Source organism: Branchiostoma floridae, unplaced genomic scaffold (assembly GCF_000003815.2).
Source record: "Branchiostoma floridae strain S238N-H82 unplaced genomic scaffold, Bfl_VNyyK Sc7u5tJ_1305, whole genome shotgun sequence".
NCBI classification, from domain to species: domain Eukaryota; kingdom Metazoa; phylum Chordata; class Leptocardii; order Amphioxiformes; family Branchiostomatidae; genus Branchiostoma; species Branchiostoma floridae.
In genome coordinates, this window is record NW_023365695.1 from 53,136 (window position 1) to 74,558 (window position 21,423).

The 21,423-nt window shown below is 40.5% G+C and overlaps 2 protein-coding genes across 2 annotated transcripts; one reads left to right on the plus strand and one right to left on the minus strand.

The window, feature by feature from the left end:
• The first annotated feature begins 7,365 nt into the window (after nucleotides 1–7,365).
• LOC118407330 (AFG1-like ATPase) lies at nucleotides 7,366–14,547 on the plus strand. Its single transcript, XM_035807794.1, has 14 exons — nucleotides 7,366–7,562; nucleotides 8,337–8,638; nucleotides 9,051–9,111; nucleotides 9,228–9,266; nucleotides 9,324–9,425; nucleotides 9,800–9,933; nucleotides 10,309–10,408; nucleotides 10,662–10,720; nucleotides 11,303–11,385; nucleotides 11,762–11,832; nucleotides 12,228–12,328; nucleotides 12,849–12,989; nucleotides 13,762–13,884; nucleotides 14,334–14,547. Exons 1-14 carry the CDS (start codon nucleotides 7,433–7,435, stop codon nucleotides 14,484–14,486), a joined length of 1,599 nt encoding a protein of 532 aa, XP_035663687.1. The 5' UTR covers nucleotides 7,366–7,432; the 3' UTR covers nucleotides 14,487–14,547.
• A 3,967-nt stretch (nucleotides 14,548–18,514) lies between these two features.
• Nucleotides 18,515–20,895, minus strand: LOC118407340 (smad nuclear-interacting protein 1-like). The gene is made up of 2 exons (XM_035807806.1): nucleotides 20,603–20,895; nucleotides 18,515–19,524 (listed from the first exon to the last, which is right to left on the minus strand). The coding sequence occupies exons 1-2, from the start codon at nucleotides 20,705–20,707 to the stop codon at nucleotides 18,619–18,621; spliced, it is 1,011 nt and encodes a 336-aa protein (XP_035663699.1). The 5' UTR covers nucleotides 20,708–20,895; the 3' UTR covers nucleotides 18,515–18,618.
• Nucleotides 20,896–21,423: the final 528 nt, after the last annotated feature.

The following is a 21,423-nucleotide window of genomic DNA, read 5'->3' on the forward strand; positions in this document are numbered from 1 at the left end:
TAAATGACTTAACCTGAATATTGTATTAAAATTGACAAACAGATTATCCTTAACCTCATCTTCTTAGCTGGGTCTTCTACACCATATGGAAGAAGTCTTAGAGTGTCAAGAGTGTCAAGAAAACGAGACGTTTCTCCTAGAACTACCTGCAGACTACAGCTCACTACATTTTCCCATCTAAAGATGTCTGAGTACAACTTTACAGAACTTCTGTAGACGGTTAACTTTCTGTTCTTGTCAGTCAACTCAAGTTTGGAACAGTGTACTTTAACACTACAATCCAAGCCTTGGTTGATAAGTTTATACTTTATGTAGATTTTTCAAAAAGATCTATTATATAAATTAATAGTATGTAAATTTCTGATGCAATTTTATAGGATTTAGGGGAGGGTGAATAAAATTTATCAGTTTTAGAGTAAATTTTATTAACATTTTCGTTTAAAAAAAATTGGAAGACAGCAACTATTGAATCCTACTCACCATTGATAGTGAAAATTATATTCTGTGTTTTGCCAGTTAAATCTAGAAATAGATACATTTGCAATACTTTTGAATCCCCCATCTGCAGTGTGAATGGAGCTTTAATTAGAGTAGAGATTTAAGAGTTCTCTACTTTTAAGAGTGTTGCTTTGTAGAAATTCTTTGTACTTGGAGTACTCTGAGTTACTCTCCAAGCAGAGGTTCTACTCTGGCTTATTTTGTGTGACACTGTGTGTTTTTTTTGGCCGGTAGACTTAAAAAAAAACAGGTCAAAAAGCCAGTCGAAACCTGACCGCTAATCAGTTTTTTCCCACCCTACAGCAGAACACCACGTTCATCTCTTAATAACTATGCACAACATTGTTAACTATCGGCACTGTTCAACTGTGACGTTCACATGTGCAAATGTACTAGAGTACACTGCACAATATGCATACAATTCCTGTCAAAACTGGGCTCGAAATTCAGTTTTAGGTGTAGGTGCATAGCAATTATCCACAGATGATTTAAATCAAAAGTAAATTGTCAGCAAAATAATAAGCAAAAGGATATGCTGTATACTGGTGCACAATAATGTACATTTACGTGTGACCGTGACACAACTGTCTAGTAAGTGATATAGCTCAAAACTCACAATTTGTTGTACCAAATGACTTATGTGCGCTATGGTATTATATTCAATTTGGTTATGTTTATGTAAGTTAGTTTGTAGTCTGTGTTATCTTGAAAAATTCAGGGCTAATTATTTGAATTTAGCCAAACACTAAAGGGACATACAAGAAACTTGCACTGGCTGTTAGTTTATAGATCATATATCGGCAATGTTTCAACACTTGATAGTATGTAAAGTTTAAAGAAAAAATTGCAATTGACATTTTCACATGTTGGTGTGTGTTAAAAGGGACTGGCATTGGAAAATGATGCAAAGAGCCAAGTTTGCAGAATTGTTATGTTTTGACAAACAGTAACTTTAAGGCAAATTTGTGGCAATCAAAAGTAAGATTTTATAGTTTTTAAGGTATTAGTCGACAAAAGGCTAAGATAGCCTGGGTTTTTTAGATGATATGCTTGTCAAGAGGATTTTCTTTTCCTTTAAATTTAGCCCAGCCAAAACTTTGTAAATTCCTTTTATCAACAACCCTTTGAGTTTTTTCCTAATCAAACAAAAATGTGGAAGCAATAATTAACGATAGTGTGCAAAATACAGATCCACTTGACATTTGTGTTTTACTGAAAATATATCTGCTGTATAAATGATACAAATGACAAACCAAAACTACTAAATTTAAAAGATAAGTATATGCAAGCCTAAAAGGTGTTTAATCATATTTACTATTTAGAATAGTTATCTTTGTCAAGGCTTATAAAGCTTACAGTTACAGTTGCTATTATAATAATTATTAAATCATTGTTGTTGTTGTTGTTGTTGAATGATGTATTGGAATGAAAATTGTCAAAATTGTTAACTGTTTGTCAGCATTGCCAATATGAAGCCATAAGACGACATGTTGCAAATTTTTCACTATGCACGAACTCTAAGCTGTACTTACAATGTAACTCACCACGCATGTGCATTCATTGCACAATATATATTATATACATGCATGACAAAGGAAAACAATGTAAATGTTGTCTAGCTTTTTTGCATGGGAGTTCAAAGTTATGTGTGGTCCTATATAGTGTCAGGAACTATTTCACAGTAACTATTATAAACTACACTTGAAAACCTTCAAAGCAATAAATAAGGTGTGTAAACTAAAGTCTTTGCTGTGGCGCTAAACGCTAGTTCACCTTTATCCGCGGGGTAACCTTTATACGTTTTTTGGCAAAACAAATCAATTCGACGTGTGGTACACATGTAGTTTTAAATTGCAATATACTGAAAATATTGGAATTTTAAACTAATATCATCTGTCAACGTGATATCCCCAAATACCCTGTTTTTAAAAGCATGCAACGGATATAGGTTACCCAACGGATAAAGGTGAACTACCGTTCCAGTTAAAGGTATCTCAAAAGACTGTGGCAAGTTGTCATTTTTGCTACATCCTGAATTGGATTTTTGTTACCCTCGACTTTATAATGGGAATATCGTGCAGAACGTCACGGTAGAAGTTTGACTAAAAAGGGAACAAAGCACACAAAGTGTAAAAAGGTTTGTTTTTATCAGTGAAATTACCCTTCACTTAAGAATGGGGAAAATGTAGTTCTAAGTTTAACTAAAAAGGCAACAAAACACACAAAGTGTAACAAGGTTCAGTTTTATCAGTGAAATTCGTTGAGCGCTCATGACATCACACAGATGCAGCAACCCTGGTAGCAAAATGCCCCACTTCTGTGAGACTCCTGGTTTAGCCGCACAAAAATGTATAAATATAGTGGATAAATTATGATATATGCTTGGTGGATAACTGTTGCAAATTGTTGCATAATGTTGCTAAAAATTATGTTACAGTACAGTATTAAGTCAAAGCTTCCCTTGGAAGTTGCTACCATTTGCCTTCATTGATTAGGGCTGTAAGACGTATGCTTAACACAGTGAATATGCATGTTGCTTGCCTTATTGGGTGAGCTTACAATTATTGGGCTATCATTTTACTACCATGTAGTATCAAGTAGCGAATACCAATCATTTTGTACCATTTCTTTATGTTTTACATAGTGCAACATATTGATATTATAATCAAATGTTACATTAAGTTTCAGATGATAGATTTTAAATGATTTATGGACTATTAGTAATTATATTACGTTTTACACGGTGATTGTAAATCTTTTACTTACTGCAATGAAGCATCGAGAGCTACAATGTACATTTGTGATATTATATTTGACTCAAGTATTTCATCTTTTTGCACCAATCTAGCACTTTAAAGTCAGTTCAGTGGTTTTATCAAAGGTTTTTATAAAACTTGCATTTTGTTGCTGGGAATGTTGAGCTGAATCTATATTCTATAATTTATGTGTAATGCTGTGCATGTAATGCATTGAAAAGTTTATTTTATTTATGTAATTTTATTGCAGTTTTATCTATCTTTTGGTATGTCTGAAAGAGTTGAGCTTTTCAGATAAAAGATTATTATCAAAGCATATTATATATAAAGTTATACATTAATTTGTGGTGCTGCTAATGTCCTTATCTTTTTACCTTTGTTCTCTTAAAGAGAACATGCAATGCAAAATATACTAAATTGTTTTTTCCAGTATTTTCACTGAAACTATGGGTTGTTGATGCCATGAAAATGAGATTTTCTTACAATAAAAGGTTTAAAGAGGGCATTTTGGTTGCCTGGTGTTTCCTTTATTTTGAAGTCACTCAGATGCATGTTTGTGTATGTGTATGTGCACGAGTGTATGGTTGTGTGTGCAATTAACGCAAGCATATGCGTGTGTGTGTGCATGTAAGCGAGTGTGTATGCATGACATTACGACTGTATGTGTGTATGTGGGTAGATGCATAGGTTTGTGCACAGGTATACGTGTGGGTAATATGTTTGTGTCAGTGTGTGTTGCCTGTGTTCTCTGCATACTGTTCCTGGGTGTTGAACCATCCTAGAAGGCGAGGGGCTGGGAAGGGAGGGACCATCCATCTGACTAATTCATTTTAGGGTCCTGGCTAGGGAGGGAGAACCCATTTCGCACCAAAGGGGATGAGAGAGAGGGACCAGTCACTTCATTTGGGGTGAGTCCTGGGGAGTTTGGACCATCCATTTCTATTAAATCTAAGGATAGGAGAAAGGGAACATTCATTTCACACCAGATATTGGGTGCTGGTTGAGGGAACATCCATTGCACACTAGGTAGAGGGTGTGGGGAGAGGGAGCATCCATTTCACGTCTAGGTAGAGGGTGAGGAGGGGAAGATTATCCATTTCCTTCAAAATTCAAATATGGAATGTAAATTACACACCCAGTCTCGAACTGTTTATTCAATAATTGCTGATAAAACAGGTAAAGTGTACAGGGTCGGTTGCTCAGGCACATATTTTCAATCCTGGATCATCAAGTGCCACAGGAATGCTCTACATCCAAACTGATCACAATGTCTCTTGGAAAAAAAGGACTTTTGATCTCAAATAATAACTAGAGTTCGACGAAATCATACCTTTGCCAAATGAACCAGGTTTGTTATGTAGAAAGATGTCTGTAGACATAAGTATGCTACTCATTACATATAATTATATATGTTATTTGATTAAGTCACACCTCTATGAGTGCAAGACTGCAAGCAAAAGCTTGTGCTAAGACGATTTCATTTTGGTAGTCTAGAGCTGAGATACAATTTTTTCTGAAATTCAGAAAAATAGAATCTGTCAACCAAAACATTGAATTGGACTGGCCTGACGTTATCTTGATAACAGTGGCTCTGAGCAACCTGATACTCGAGAGTAGCAAGGACGTTGGTACTGTAAGGTCACATTGCAGGTGGAAGATGACCCGGAAACACAAACACACAGGCACACTCCAAACTATATCTCCATTTGTCATGGAAATAACTATTAACAAAACTGCAGAAGTTTAAAACACATGGGATCAACCTATCCTCCCCAGTTTTCCGTCAACATAAGTCTACTGTAGTCGGTAAAAGTGATTGGCACCCAGGGGGCAAGGCTGGGTCAGCCTGCTAGCTTGATCTACTTGCCTGGCACCTGTAGCTGTCAATAAGATACGCCCGAGCAGAGGTAAGGAGAGACATTAGATTTATAAACTTCCCACATTGATTATGCAAATTAGTTGTTAATTTGCCTAATTAGCATCTTATTATGAACGTCTTCACTTAGTCTATCCACATATAAAACATACCAAAAAGCATGATGATCCGCCAACATGTTCATATTTTCTCATTAATTATGCAAATGAGGCCATCATTTGCATAATTGATATCTATCGACATTTCTCTCCTTCCCAGCTACATATGGGACAAGTTTTAAAGTCCTAAAAGTCAAAATCATGGAATGCAGTGGTTTTATAAATTTTCCTCATTAATTATGCAAATTAGCTGTTGATTTACATAATTAGTATACAATTATGTAAGTCAACACTCATTCTATCTACATACCAAAAATCATGAAGATCCGTCAACACGTTGCAGAGTTATTCTCGTCCAAAGTTTGAAAGAAAATCGGCGCCTGCAGTACCAAAAAAAACGCTAGGGGGCCCAAACTCACAGCACATACTCTCTGCCCCGTGGGCTATCTACCACCCATAAATCATGACCACAGCATGTCCAGAACACGAGATATAAAAAATTGAGTTTCCGCTGCAGTACCTTAGCAAGCCGCTAGGGGGCCCCCATCAAACTTGACCTTCGTTTTCCCGACCCCTACCCACCTACCAAATATTATCGGGATACATCCAAGGCTTCTTGAGTTATGCTGTTAACAGACAGACAGACACACAGACACACAGACTCACAAGCCCAAAACATAACCTTAGCCATTCTGGCAAAGGTAATAATATAATTTGCACAAGATGGCCAGTCTTGTACTAGAAATGCCACAAAATACACTAAATATAAAGGATAAGTGAGATCAAAAGACCTTTGATGAATGTTTTAGGTACTTTTTACAAACGCAACTCACTACAATCAAATATAGACAGCCTTTGTATACTTTAGTCTCGTACAAAGTTTTTAAAAAAAATGCAGTTTACGGCTGATACATTTGTGCTGATTATCATTGTGAAAACGTGTTTTGTTCGTGTGTGTTAGTTTGTTGGTGTGTGTGTGTTTGCGAGTGTGTTTTCCTGTTATTGTCGGCATCAGCCTAAGTCTCAAGTAGCTAAACTTTGGAAGAAGTAATATTTAAAAGAAAAAAATATACAAGCAACTTCTACACTATAAATGATGATCCGACCGTCAATGACGCACAAATTTCGCGCCAGGCCACAAAAAGCTCCGCGCCACGAGGCCTGGAAAACAACTGACCTGCCATCGGTCTGCTGTGAGGAGAATCCTGGTTTACTGTTGGTTATAAAAGTGCACTTTTTCCATTGGTCACCTCACTCTGGATTCTTCCTCCCATTGGTTATTAGTACTAATTAGATAAATCTCTTCCCAGTGAGTCTTTCGCCATTGGTTATTTCTGTTTCTGCTGATAGTTGGTACAACACCTGGTCCAATAACTTCGCAGCTGAGAACAGTTGGTCGGCGAGGTGACCAAATAACTAAAGCTGCCAAAAACAAGAAATCTTTTTAAAAAAGCTGTGCCTTGCCGCGTATTTTATGTTATTTTGGTAAGTTAGACTAGATTCTACGCTTAAAAATCCCGAGTTCCACATGTCGCCCCCCTCCCCCTCATTATCATAATTTATGTCAGATGAATTATTGGCACATTAAACAGGTTTTGTAAAACTTTTTGACCCACAATGAATATGCATTATTTTTTATTACAAACTAAGTTCCTTCTGATGCAATTTGTGATATATATTCATATGAACATGGTGAGTTAAAGCGTAGATTTATTACGCTGGACCACATACAGTAACATGCGTCTAGAAGAGCGTTTTAATACTCGTCTGGAATGTACCATTGTGTAACTAAGCCATGAAACTCGGCAAGGAAAGAAGGGCCTTTGGAAGGGGCTTTGGAAGGGCTGGGTTAAAAGGTCCGTCCATTGATCCATGGAAAAAAGCTGGCGTAAAGCCTTGCCTGGCGGCAAGGCAATAAGATGTAAAGGCGTTAACCATTCATTCCGTAAAAAGAATTGAAATTCGTATAACGTTAAACTCCATAAAATCCCTATGTTTCTTATTAGTGAATTGTGACTCTTAGGTACACCCGGATTCGAACGGAAAAACATCTGTAATAGACTAACAGCAACCTAGCGGTACTAAAGCGCCGACTAGTAATCCGCCACAGTACTGCAAACTATGGAACGATGTGTTTTTGCTGCAGTACCGTCACGGAACACTAGCCGGCGCTCTTGATCCATAACCCAAACGGGGTCACAGTAATGGCGGCGCCCTTGAGCCGGTTAGCCTGTCGAACTTGTGTTTATACGCGTCTCTGTCGAAGTTGTTTACAACTTAGACTAATAACTTCGCAGCCACACAGACTAAGGTCCACAGCACTGTGTCAAAGAGGTAAGTAAGCCATCGGTATTTGCGTAAATAGGTCAGCGAAGCCTGAATTCTCTTAGACCGGCTGCTGACTAACTGAGCTGTAAGACAACGGAGCTTTCAAAGTCCTTCAAACTGCGAAGTTTCTCGGTTGTACTGCAGTGTAGAAGTGCGATTATCATCCTCGATGACAACTCATCAAATAGAGGAAGTTATTTTGTTATAAAGTTGGACGGAATATGTTCAAAAAGGCCTCAAACTTTGAGTCAAAGTGCTCAATAATTTGCCCCCGTAAATATTTTTGCCCTCTGGAATTCGAAGTGGAGGAGCGAATATGCCATAGATGAATTAGATAAATGCCATAGATAAATAATATAGACAAGTTCTAAACAGGCAGCTGATCATTAACAGGTAAGGTAAGGTCATGGAAACATACAAATTGAGCCTCTTTCTCTCTTGATATCTCAGTTTATCTTCCGTGTAGAGCCTTAACCTATTTAATTGAAGTTGTGTCACATAATGTATAAAGGTTCCTCCAATGTCCAAAGAGGTTTCACTCACACTCACTCACTTCAATCAGATCAAATCCGACTTGGCTTATCTCTTCAAAGTGTGACAGATGGACTGCCAAACCTTGACATTCCAAATCTAAGCCTTTTGGTGTAATGGTTTGCCGTGTGAGTTTGTGTTCTGTCGCCCTGGGATCGGCGCAGGTTCGAATCCCAGAAGGGATTACATTGTTTCTGTCTGTATCTACCCCTTTCTTACAATAACATTACCTCATATTTTCTTCTACAGCTGCCGTGCAAGCTAGTTTACCCACAGCTACGATAAACAACAACAACAACACAACAACAAACACAACAACAGAATCCACGGACAATGGAGTAAACATATCCGGGCAGCAACTTTTCCTCACACCGTGCGAGTCCGGCCCGTTGGAGAGTTACCAGAACGCGGTGGATGTGGGTTACCTGAGTCGGGACCCGCATCAGCTGACTGTGATACAGGAGCTACAGAAGCTTCATGAGGTCCTGTCAAGGTCACAGAAGGACGGGAGTGTCGGGTACCGGCCACACCAGCAGAGCTATCTGGGAAAGGTAAAGTCTCTCTCTCTCTTTGTATATTTTTCTTAGTAAACACAAAATTGGCGCTAGCTGAACTGTGCATTCAAGAAGAAGAAACACAAGATAAAGATATTATCTGGAAATATTGTAAAAAATGTGACTTATTATGAGTGATCATAATGATGTCAGGGTGACGGACTGGTAGGTGGATAACAAAAGATTAGTTTACATTATTTGATCTGCTGATTCAAACATTTAACAAAAAATCATTAATCTAATCTGCTGACGTTCTGGTAAGGCACACACAATTTGTAGAATACAGCAGATGTAAGAAAAACAGCAATCACTTGAATGTATTATGACATTATACCCACAGTCTGCAATGATAAATCCAATGTCTCTGTTTCAAATTGTAGGTTTGACCATTTTTTTTCTTTCCTTCCAGCTTTTTGGTTTGCGGCACAAACAGGGAGCTCCAAACGGTTTATATCTCTATGGAAATGTCGGTGAGTCTGTTTGAACTAAAAACATTATTATACTGTATTACATAATGTATCTATGAGTATGGCATCTTATAAAACTTAGATGTGAGACTTTGTGTGATCTCCCACCTATATTCCAGGCTCGGGGAAGTCCATGCGAATGAACCTGTTCTACACACATATATCATATAAAACTTAGATGTGAGACCCTGTGTGATCTCCCACCTGTGTTCCAGGTTCAGGAAAGTCCATGCTCATGGACCTGTTCTACACCCACGTTTCTGTCACCAAGAAGAAGCGGGTCCACTTCCACGCCTTCATGCTGGACGTCCATGCAAGTGAGTTTTCTATCTCTATCCGGTTTAGTGTCAACATAGAGGGTTTGAAGCGGGCCAGACGCCAACTCTGTTTGTTACAGCCTTCGGAGCCTGTGTTTCTTAATAGGTCTTCTAGATTTTCCTTCTCCAAACCAGGACAGAATTTCATCTGACCAAACTTTAAGGGTTGATTAATGAAAATCTTTACACTTAGTCTAGTAGTACTGTCTTTCGATTCCCAAAAGTACTCAATTCTTCCTATATTCACACATTATTCTTAAGGATTCCACAACTGCAAGTGTGATAACATGGATATATACATGTACAATATATAACTCTTGTGGCCATTTACGAAACATAGATAAGCATAACCCATTCCGCACTGTGCTCCTCAGGAATCCACCGCCAGAAGAGTCAGATGCCGGCACGAGTGGAGGGCAGCCGAAGGTCGCAGGCGTATGACCCTATCCCGCCCGTCGCCGAGGAGATCAGCGATGAAACATGGCTACTGTGCTTCGACGAGTTTCAGGTTTGCTATTCTATACACACTACAAACCATTAGGTACCTACTAGTTATACCAGGCAGCTAAGAACAGGACAAGTTGTGTAAAAAATTCATATTATTCTATGAAACTTGGCCGCTGTGTTTTGATGAGTTTCAGGTTTGTTATATGCTCTACATACTACTACATGTATAATGTACCTACCGGTAATACAAGCTCAGAACAGGACAAGTTGTGTTCCAAAATTTGTTTTTTATCCCAAGAAACATGGATGCTGTGTTTTAAAGAATTTCAGGTTCGCTATAATAAGCTCTACAAACTGTGTTCAAAAATTTGTATCAATGAAGAGGTGGTCACTAAGTGTTACAATAACTGTAGTTTGTGTTCATGTTTTTCCCCAGGTCACAGACATTGCAGACGCCATGATCCTGAAACGACTGTTCACAGAACTGTTCAACAGGGGAGTGGTGGTGGTGGCCACTTCCAACAGGCATCCTGATGGTAAGACTTTTCTTGTTTGCTAATATTAACAATAAGTTTATTGCCCGAGGGCTAATTGCAAGTGACAAAAAATCAGACAAAACAGTATAGTACGCAACTACGCTAGTCTCAAGTCTAATGCTATATTTTATTGGGTTATTCTTCCATTCCTGAGACAGACTATATCCAACCATGTGTTGTATAATTCTAACAGTTCTTTGAAATAGATATTTTCCTTGGGTTACATATATTGTCACTTCTATTGTGTCTACAGATCTCTACAAGAACGGTTTGCAGCGGTCCAACTTTGTGCCTTTCATCAAAATTCTGAAGGTAAGATTGAGGACCTGAGGTCATACTCATTTTTATCGTTAAGAATTTTACTTGACGAAAACACAAATTTTTGAAATACATGATAAATATATACTAGTGTAAACAACATTTTCTCATTAACTTTATCCAGAGAAGAGCTTGCAATAATCATAATTCAGGCTAATCAATTTCTCTCTCACACCATTGTTTCATTTGCTCTACCATCTGGAACTCTAAAATGGTCAAAGGAAAAATCTCACGTATACACCCACTCCCCCCATCTGGTGCAATGGCCGAGCGGGTAGAGTGTTTGCCATGCATTCGGTAGGTCGTGAGTTCAATCCCCTGGAGCTGAGTCATAACAAAGACTCTAAAAATGGTACATGCTGCTTTCTCTGATTAGCACTCAGCACTGATGAGGAAGAGTATGGAAGTTAAACACACATCACTACCAGTGGACCAGCCCCCTGCTAATGTGACTTGCACAAATGTGTGGCCCAAGGGCTTCAGAAATGGAGATGGGTGCCACCCCTAAGCATTACAGATGTACGGGCAGCTTTAACTTTAACTTTAAAAGCTGTGTGATCTAACCCTCCCCCACAGTACCGATGTGACTGCCTGGCGCTGGACTCCGGCACAGACTACAGACTGCAGGGCTTGCCGACTGCCGGGAAAGTCTTCTTCTTGTACGTTAGTCAGGCAGTTTTCATTTAGCACGTCAAAAGCACTTTGGGCTGTTCTATGATACAGTTTCTCACCACTTTATCGTTGTTACTGATATTTTTTAAGCTTAAATGTCTTTTTAAGCATGCCCTTTGGCTTACTAAAGCTTTGTGCAATCAGCTATCATGCAGGAAAGAATTATGCTTCGTTTTAATTGAATTTGACTTAAGATATTAAAGAGAGACAGAGAGTGTGGGAAATAGCTTAAACAGTCTGTCATGCTTTTGTATTGAGACTTGTACATCTGTTGACTTCTGTACAAAATTATAGAATGGTTTATTATGATTGTCCCTTCTGTCCCTAGTTGCTAAGAGTTTCGGTTTCTGCTTTTTGCTGCAGGTCCACCCATAAAAAGGCAGACAAAGAGCTGGACAGAATATTCCAGGAGATGACGGCCAGAGAAACAGCAGGTAAGATGTTTGTTTGTCATCCATTCATTCATGTGTTCCTTCTATCTCTCCATCCTTCCTTCCTTCCTTCCTTTCCTCCATTCTTCCTTCCTCCCCCAATCCTCCCATTGTCCTTTCCTTCCTTCCTTCTTTCAGCTCTTCCTTCCTCCCTATCTCTCTTCCTCGTTTGTTCCTTCCTTATTTCTTTGTGTACGTCTATTCCTAGTACTACATCAAGTAGTTTTATTCTCAGCTTTAGTATAATTATATGCCTGACTCTGATTCTTGTGAAAGCTTTATGTTTGCTGTTACATACATCCCCAGGAGTGCAGGATGGAGGGTCTGGAGACAGCACTGGTGGGATTCTTGTGAGACCTTTGATAAGATTTAAACTAAAGTGATGTTTCCCATTACAGAAAAAGGCCCCCGAACGTTACGCCTCCTCGGACGAGACCTGCATGTACCGATCGCCTGTGGCAGAGTCGCAGACTTCCAGTTTCAGGACTTGTGTGAAAAGGTAGGCTCAAGTGACTGGAAAATAAAATCATTCTTCCAGTTCATTCTAGAGACTCCAAATCAAGAAGAGTGATGGATGTCACTCACAATGTCTGAAAGTAATCTCTAAATCTAAAACAGTTGGAAAGTCGGAAAGCTATCTCCATGGTCACTGGTAAAGTTAGTAGACACCCTGTGGTGTTCCATTTCATAAAGTAGCAAGTGGTAGGACAGAGCTGGAGGGGCTGGTCATGATATGTGTTTGAGTAAAAATGAACAGAGCAGTAGTTCGCTAGGCTAGACCATGTGAAAGTAAAAATTACATGTTTTCTTGCAAATGTTACCATACCAGTATTTCCAAGATTGAACTAGTTTAACTATATTAATTTTCCATGTGTTGTTATAGGTTACCCAAATATTTGAAAATGTTGCAGTTTGGCACAACAACGGATAGGTTATCCTGCAGATATAGGTGACTAGCTTTAAGTATAATATGCAGACATGATAGTTTGATGTTGTTTCTATCACCATGTGTTGTTTAGCCGCTGGGAGCCGCTGACTACCTGAAGCTAAGCCAGGAGTTCGACACGGTGATCGTGCGGAACGTGCCGCAGATGAACTTGACACTGAAGACTCAGGCTCGCAGGTTCATCACACTGGTCGACACCCTGTATGACAACAAGGTGGGCTGCTAGAGCTTAAAGTACTGTAGCTGAATCCTGTCATGATCCTGATCTTGTGCCCTGGGAAAGGCTCTTTACACAACTTTGTTTACTCCACTCAGGTGTAAAAACTTTGGTTAGGGAGGTAAAAGGCAGTGGTGTGTGTGTGTGTGCGTGCATGATGTGAGTTTTTAACCATGTTTATTATGTTGTGTTAGGTCCGTCTGGTGTGGTCGGCAAGCAAGTAAGCTAGTCCCGTCTGGTGTGGTCGGCAGCAGTAAGCCCAGAGGAGCTGTTCCTCACAGAGACGGTGTGAGCCTGTGTGTGTGCATGTGTGTGGATGTGTCCTTACATGTGTATAACTGTTTGTTATGTTGTCTCAGGTCCGTCTGGTGTGGTCAGCAGCTGTGAGCCCAGAGGAACTGTTCCTAGCGGAGGCGGTGGGAGCCTGTGTGTGTGTCTGTGTGTGTGTGTGTGCGGGTATGTGTATAACTTTGTATATTATGTTACGTTAGGTGCGTCTGGTGTGGTCGGCAGCGGTTAACCCGGAGGAGCTGTTCCTTGCGGAGACGGTGTGAGCCTGTGTGTTTGTGCACGCGTGTGTGTTGATGTGTGCGTACATGTGTATAACTGTTTGTTATGTTTTGTTAGGTCCGTCTGGTGTGGTCAGCAGCAGTTAACCCAGAGGAGCTGTTCCTCGCGGAGGTGGTGGGAGCTGGGTGTGTGTCTGTCTGCCTGTCTGTGCGTGTGTTCGTGTATGTACATGTGTTTAACTGTGTTTGTTTAACTTAAGGTCCGTCTGGTGTGGTCAGCATCAGTGAACCCAGAGGAGCTGTTCCTAGCAGAAGCAGTTGGAGCCACAGACTCGGACTACAACAGGCTTCTTATGGACGACCTCAACATACAAGTCGGCACGGTCAGCAGACAGTCTTTCACTTGAATATGGTTTGCAAAATATCTAACTGAAACACAGTCCAAAAGGGAAATTGTTTTTTTTTTTCCTTCATGTTTCAGCCAGTTTTGATACATGTATGTCGTGTTCTGGACAAGCAATTGTATGGTCATGATGGTGGTAGATAGCTCTTATGCCCGCCCTGATAATTCTCACATTTCAGTGGGCTTCCATGTGAATTTTTCTGACAGCTGTAGTGTTTTAGAAAAGCTGTAACAAAACCTTCAAAGCAAGCTTCCTTTGATTCCCACAGGATAACTCAGTGGCCAATTTTTTCTACCGACAAGGTCTGAAGAGCTTTTCGTTTAAGCGGGCTGTGTTTTGTCTGAAGCGTGTCTACACCGGCTATGTACATACAGATACAACTGTAATAGTAACAAAGGTTTGATTGTAACCTGCCTCTGTTTTCTCAGGATAACTCCGCGGCCAGTATCTTTACGGGAGAAGAAGAGATTTTTGCGTTTGAGCGGGCTGTGTCTCGGCTAAAGGAGATGCAAACCCAGGACTACTGGATCATCCGAGACGAGTGGAACAAGGAGCGGAAAAAACAGCAGCCGACGACGTGACAACGGCTCTCATTTGTATCACACAACTTCTGCCTGAAGTTTAAATTGTGCAAAGTTCTAGGATATATTAGAATCCTTTTACACAGCCAGTTGATATAGACTTTGTTCATGTTTCTAGTAACTGGTTGTATAAAAGAATTCTGCTATATCATATATGTTCACAACATGATCAAATTATTTTCAGGAGTGCAAACTTCTATGTTGTGACAAATAATGACATAGGAACAGTTTGACAATCTGAGTCACTGGTATTTGGATGTACAGTTGATGACTAATATAAACATCTATATCTTGGCTTGCCACACATAGTCATCTGTACAAGACAAAGATATTATACTTTTACTAGACCTAGAAATTTCTCTGGAATTTTTTCAGATGTACATTGTAGATATATTTTTAAATCCTAGCTTGAAGTGTTCACAGTTAAATATTTCCAGAGCCAGTGCACATCAAACAATTTAGTAAACAGGGTTTTTGTGCATTATGTTATTAATTATGTTATGTTCTTATTAATGATGTTATAATTAAGGCCAGTCCACTTTGATTGGTCTTTTCTTGGATTTAAGAAAAATATGGTAGGAAAATGAAATGAAAACAAAGCCAGAGGACCAGGTTTATACCTCGTACACTCAGTTTTAAAGAGTGAATAGGGTCATGTTCAAGTTTTCCTCCCTGCCCTCTGCTTTTATGTTGCTAGGTAATTTTTTTTTTTTAAATGATCTTATAATGGCCCAATGAAATACTGGTGTGGTCTCAGTCAGGCAAGGTTCACCTGCAATAGTTTTATGTGACTTTTTTTATTTGAGACCTTGGAAAATACATTGTATTTGCCACTATTGTTTTATCTGCCAAAATGTAATACAGTATTTATGCCTTTGCTTTAAGGTTGTAGGCAAAAACTGTGACATAATAATATTCATAGTTTCTTCAAAACATAATCTATAAATGCTGAAATTCATCATTGTGACGTTGCCCAGTTTCTTTGTACTCATGTAATATACGGCACGTCTTGTATAATTTTTGTACTATGCCAAGTAGAATTTATTCAACAAAGTTTTGCTTTAATGTTATATAATGATAATTGTTGTTACATTCAGAAACTGTCACTGGAAATGTGACAAAAATGAAACATACATTTCATACACAGCAAAGCACATAATACTATATTCTATGTATAGTAATGGGTTTTCTCAGGATCTAAGGTTGTTTAGTAAAAAGATGTCTGGAAAGGCAAAAAAACTACTATTATTGCATGCTATTTGGGCTCAACATGGCATGTCTGGTAAGAGCCATGATTTTGTTGGTGTCCAGATTCGTTCAATCTTAAATATTTTGTAAGGTTAGATTTTATCTGTTATGTGATAAAATGCGCAATATGGAAATGGTGAAAAGCCATAGTTAGTTAATATTTATGTTAGAAACTGTATTTCTATGTTTTACGTACTGTTCATAGCACTTCCAAATGTTTGCCCATATGGCACAGAGAAATGTTCCGAGTAGATTTCAGGAGATTATTTTTAGTCTGGGTATCGAAAATGTACTTACTGGACCACGCCAACTAGACCAAAGAGTTGACAAGCTATCTATCCAAGTCTCTGGTCTGGATTTGATATCTTTACAATGTGCAACATGACACTTGTCACCAAGATGTCTAACGCTAACCTTTATCCGTCGGGTAACCTAAATCCATTGTATTAAAAGCTGGGTATTTGCAGATATCACCTCTACGGACGGTGGTTTTCAACATGTTAGATTTTTAAAAATATTGTGGTTATTTTCAAAATATTGCAATGTCCATCGACTTGAAAACCCCAAATCATAAATGCCCTGTTTTTAGAAACACCGGATATGGGGTACCCCACAGGTAAAGGTGAACTAGCGTTACCCAAGTCTCTGCTTTGGATTTGATATCTTTACAATGTGCAACATCACACCTGTCTGACTGGGTATCCTGGTAATAGGATATGTAAGATAACAGTTAAGCAACTGGATGTGATTTTGGAAACAGCCAGACGTTTTGGATAACAATCACTATCTTTGTTTATTGACCCTCAGGTGTCACTGATGTGAAACGTCTGACCGTTTCCTGAATAGTTGCTTGAGTAACCGTTACCTTGAGGATGGTTTGTTCACTATGGTTACAGGTGTTCATGTAGACCAAACCAGGGATTGAATTTTAGATTTTGATTAAATTCCTTACAGTGCAAACATAAATTGTGTGAGACTTTGCTGATTCTACAAGTCTAGGTACTACCATATATTTATCATATTATAAGAAACGAATACTGAAATTCTTAAAGACTCCACATTGCTGGAAAAAAAGGAATTGGGTGACATTCCAAATCTCAACTGTGACAACTACTTTTCGGCCAACGTGGTGTGCTGTTTAGCTGAGTGGCCCGAGGGCTAAGGGAACAGATGGGCACTGCCCTATACACCAGGTGGTATTGAATTTTTATTACTCTCAATGTTAGGTAAGTACATGTACAAACAACAGGATACAAGATTACAAAATAGGATCACTATTCAGGAAAAAAAACAGTGATGAAGCAACTTTTTTCTATGTCAGGGGAGCAGTTGGAAGACTACAGACATTCATATACACATTTCTGTAACAATACATGTAGTACATTGTTGTGTATATATAGCACTGACTGTGCACTCGTAAAGACAATACTAGCAATACTCAATACAACCTACTTTCAGTGACATTCTGTGGCAAAGACAGAACAAAAAAGTGGACAGGGCTGGAAGTACTGAGTGCATGTAAACTTTAGTGCATCCAAAATTGGAGCTGTAGATCTTTTTAAAACTGGAGGTGCACCAGTGCATCTAGTAGATACATATACTTGTGCAGGTTAAAAGGTACTTGTTCAGTAGTGTACAGCATATTCTTGAAATTTAAGTGACAATCAAATCTTTTTCCTTACATCAATTACCCGGACTCCAGGAAGAAGAGTGAAATGATATCATTATCAGTCACTACCGGAGATCAGAATCAATCAAATCAAAATTGTTTAAAATTTTGAAGCTAACTCCTGCAATTTCAAGTTGATTCTTTTAACAAATCCTTCAATATCACTGCCAAGTACAAGAAGACAAATGAAAAGCACTATGATCATTTTAACACAACCCACATCTTTCTGCTTCCCTATGATATTTATATGCACTATCAAACCTGAACAAATACAAGTTGGTAACCTCAATGCAAGGACTATGTTTTCCCCATTGACATAAGTATTCAGAATCCTGTCTAATAAAGTATAGTGACAACCTGTCTACATAGACCAGTTTTTATTGGTCCCCGAGAGGTCTTCATACCGTACACAGTTTTGACTGTACAACCCCCTGACACAGTATGCAACCTCCATCATATCAACACTTAAGAAAACAAATCATCTTTTAAAACATGACTACAGACTCACTGCACTGTCTGCTAACTGTCTGATATTTACATGACATTCATCCTGACAAGCTACAATCTAAAGGCACAAAACACAGCTAGCTCATTGGTGTACCACATCACTACTGTAGGTAACCAACAGGGCTGTCTACAGCTTTCGATTTAGGTCGTCCCACTCATTGAGAGCCCATGTTGTTGATTTTAGTTGTTAAATCTGTTATTGGAATCAAGAAAATATCAGTTTTATGATCTGAAGTTCCGATTTAAGGTGGAAGGAGTGTAATTTTTGTCCATCCAAACAAGTAAATTTCCAGGATGGAGGGAAGGGTACTGGACACAACCCTGACAAAAACAAAACCCTAACGGACACACGAGTGCGACATCTAGTCGTCCAACCCCTCGTCATCTTCGCCAGCCTGCACGCCTGATGTGTCAGAAGTGTCGTGTAGCAGGACATATTCCCGCGAGCTGTACCCGAACTTTATCCTTCTCCACTAGCTCCAGCTTTGACTTTTGTCTGCTCCACTCATCGAGAGCCCATGTTGTTGCCTTTAATTGTTATCACTTGTTAAATCTGTCGCTTCAATCTAAGAAAATACACTTTTATGTCAGTAGCAGTTGATGCTGAAATTTTTGTACATCCAAACAAGTAAATCTCCATCCGGCGGCACAGGTCCTGGAGATAGCCCTGACAAAAACAAAGCGCTAATGGACACACGAGTGCGGCGTCTAGTCATCCAATCCTTCATCATCTTCCCCCGCCTGCACACCGGACGTGTCGGAAGTGTCGTGTAATAACACGTATTCCCGCGAGCTGTACCCGAACTTCACCACATCCTTCTCCAGAAGTTCCACATACCGACTCGCCTCGATGCGCTGGTTATTCACGTACGTCCCGTTCGCGGACTCGAGATCGATAATGTACGGTTTCACGCGCCGCCCCGTCGTGCCGTCCGGTTTCTCGTAATCGACCAACCGGTACTGGAGCGCCGCGTGCTGTTTGGAACACGACGGGTGGTCGATTGGGATGTCCGCCACGAGTCTCTCGCGTCCCAGCAAGTACGCGCTCTGGCGGTGGATGTGTAGCGGTTTCAGCGCCTCCTCGCCCTTAAACGGGTACAGCCGCCATCTTTTCCGTGGTTTCCGCGCCTCCGGCGGCTCGCGGTACTTAATCACCACGCCTCGGAACTTGTTGGTCTCTTCGGTCAGCGCTCCGGAGAGCTCGAAGTTGGGTTGGTCCTTGTCTGCCTCCTCTTCGCCCCCCTCCCCCTCTGCGCCACCCTCCTCACCCTGGAATGGGTTCTCAGGTTTCCTCTGCCTGTCTTCCCGTCTTCTCTCATCGTTCCTGTCTCTTTCTTCCTTCACTCTCACCAACTTTCTCTCCTCTCTCTCTCGCTCATCCCTTCTCCTGTGCTGCTGTCTTCCTCCCCACCCCTCCTCCCTCCCTCCCCTCCTGTGGTCCCTCTCTCTGCTTCTGTCTCTCCGCCTCTCTCCCTCCCTGCTTCTTTCCTTCCCTCTGTCCCTGCTGTCGTTCCTTGCAGGGCTCCGTGAGCGCTGTTTTGGTCTGTCCGTGTGTCTCCGGTCCAGCCTTTCCTCCTCCCTCCTCCTCTGGGAGTCTTTGGACTTCTTTTCCACCTGAAATATGGAAACATTTCTTACAGACATCATCCAAAATCCTGACTGATAGTGATAATTTTTTTCTTTCAAATCACTGCAAACTTTAGGGAATCTACAGTACATGTTTCTTTAGTGATATGTCCATGTGGACCCTAACCTCCTCCTACACACACGTATGTTGACATGTCACGGGCACACACCTGTCAGAATTTGGTCTGGTCCATTTACGACAAAACGCCTCATGTGCGGCATTTGGGAAAATGGCGGCTCGATTTGCCGATTCAAAATTTCGGCGAAACTTTGCCTCTCAGACATGTCCAAACATGCGCCGTAAATTGTTTTCCATGCGGAAACGTTGGAGGGGCGTAAAAGGAAGGCGCCACCTTTGTCAGTCGGTGTGGTTTCTATAAATTCGCTGAAAGAATGTCACTTTCAAGGTGCGTTCGCCATGTTTGTATGTCCCAACTTTGAGATGATATAGAAATAAAAACGAAAGCGGTGTCCAAAATCACAGTAATCTCCCTGGTAGGTAGATTAGTGACAAATATGATGCCGAAAACCGCACGTCGACACCACTTTTGTTAAATGAGAGAGAGGTCCGAGAGTGCGGTCAGCCCTTGGGCGGTAAGCCAAGGTATTGTTGTCGGATCGCCCGTGCTGAAGCGCCCGGGTCGGTGTTCCGTGTGTGACCCGAAGAACCCGAGTGAGAGCGGAAAGTTCCGACGGTGATTTCCGACGGATGCGGAAGGTACCCGAAGTGCGATTTTGCGACATAAACCGACTGAGGGCACGCACTCGGCATGCGTTGCACACGTAACCAAAAGACCATGTGACCCCACCAACTTCTGACAGGGCCTATGAGGTAAGTTCGCCCGTGCATGTGTAACTCACTAACTGTCTGAACCATAATACCTAAAAGTAAAAGGACAAACTTACATAACAACGAATTTACCTGATTCAGATCTAGGTATCATTCACATCTAGGCCACAGCAAACTAGACGTCAAAGACGAGTATAGCCTTAAGTAAAGAACACACAGAAGAATCTTCCTTCTCTGAACCTGTAAGACCTAAATTTAGAACACCTTAAACCTTACCAGTGGAGATCGCCTCCTCCTGTCTTCCCGCTCCGCCATGTTGTCCAGAGACTTCCGGTCCTTTTCGCGATCTCTGGAGCGCTTCTCTCCCTCCTCCGCCGGCATTCGCCTCAAACCTCCAGCTTCTCTTGGTCCTCAAGACCCTGGAAATCCTCTGGAATTCCCTTACAAGTTTAAGGAACCTCCGGAATCAGAGTAAGACGCTGTTGTTGACTTCTCCAAGACGTCACGACAGATTTTTTTTAACGAAGCACAACCGCAATGCATTGTGGGTGGGCGACCTTTGACCTGGCGTTTTGACTTCCGGGTTTGAAAACTGAAAAAAAAGTCGTGTACATCTTCTTCTTCTCCTTCACTCTCTTCAGAGACAACTGTAAGTATCATGATATTCTGTTTAATGTCATTTGATAGCGCATTGTTTCATCCTAGTCCCAGTTATCAACAAAAAAAACGTAGATATCTAGCATGGAAGCACTGCCAAAGTTTCCAGGGCCTCAACGTACATGCAACATAGCTCCGCGATCCTCGACCAATGAAATTTTACCACAGGCCGGAACCTGGGCTGTGTAGGCCCTAGAAACAGTCTGCCCCGTCTGCTATGTCGTCACAAGGGCTATAGCAGCTGACAGTAAAACTAAAGGAAGATGTATTGTTTTCATTGATTCAAAGGTCAAAACAACTGTATAGATGGACATAACAATTTTCTCTTACACAACCAGTTAATGTCACCTTAGCTGACGTTTCGATGCCTGTCAGACATCTTCCTGAGAGCTTCTGACTGGATTTCTGCTTCTCGCTGCTTCTCCAGTTAGAAGCTCTGA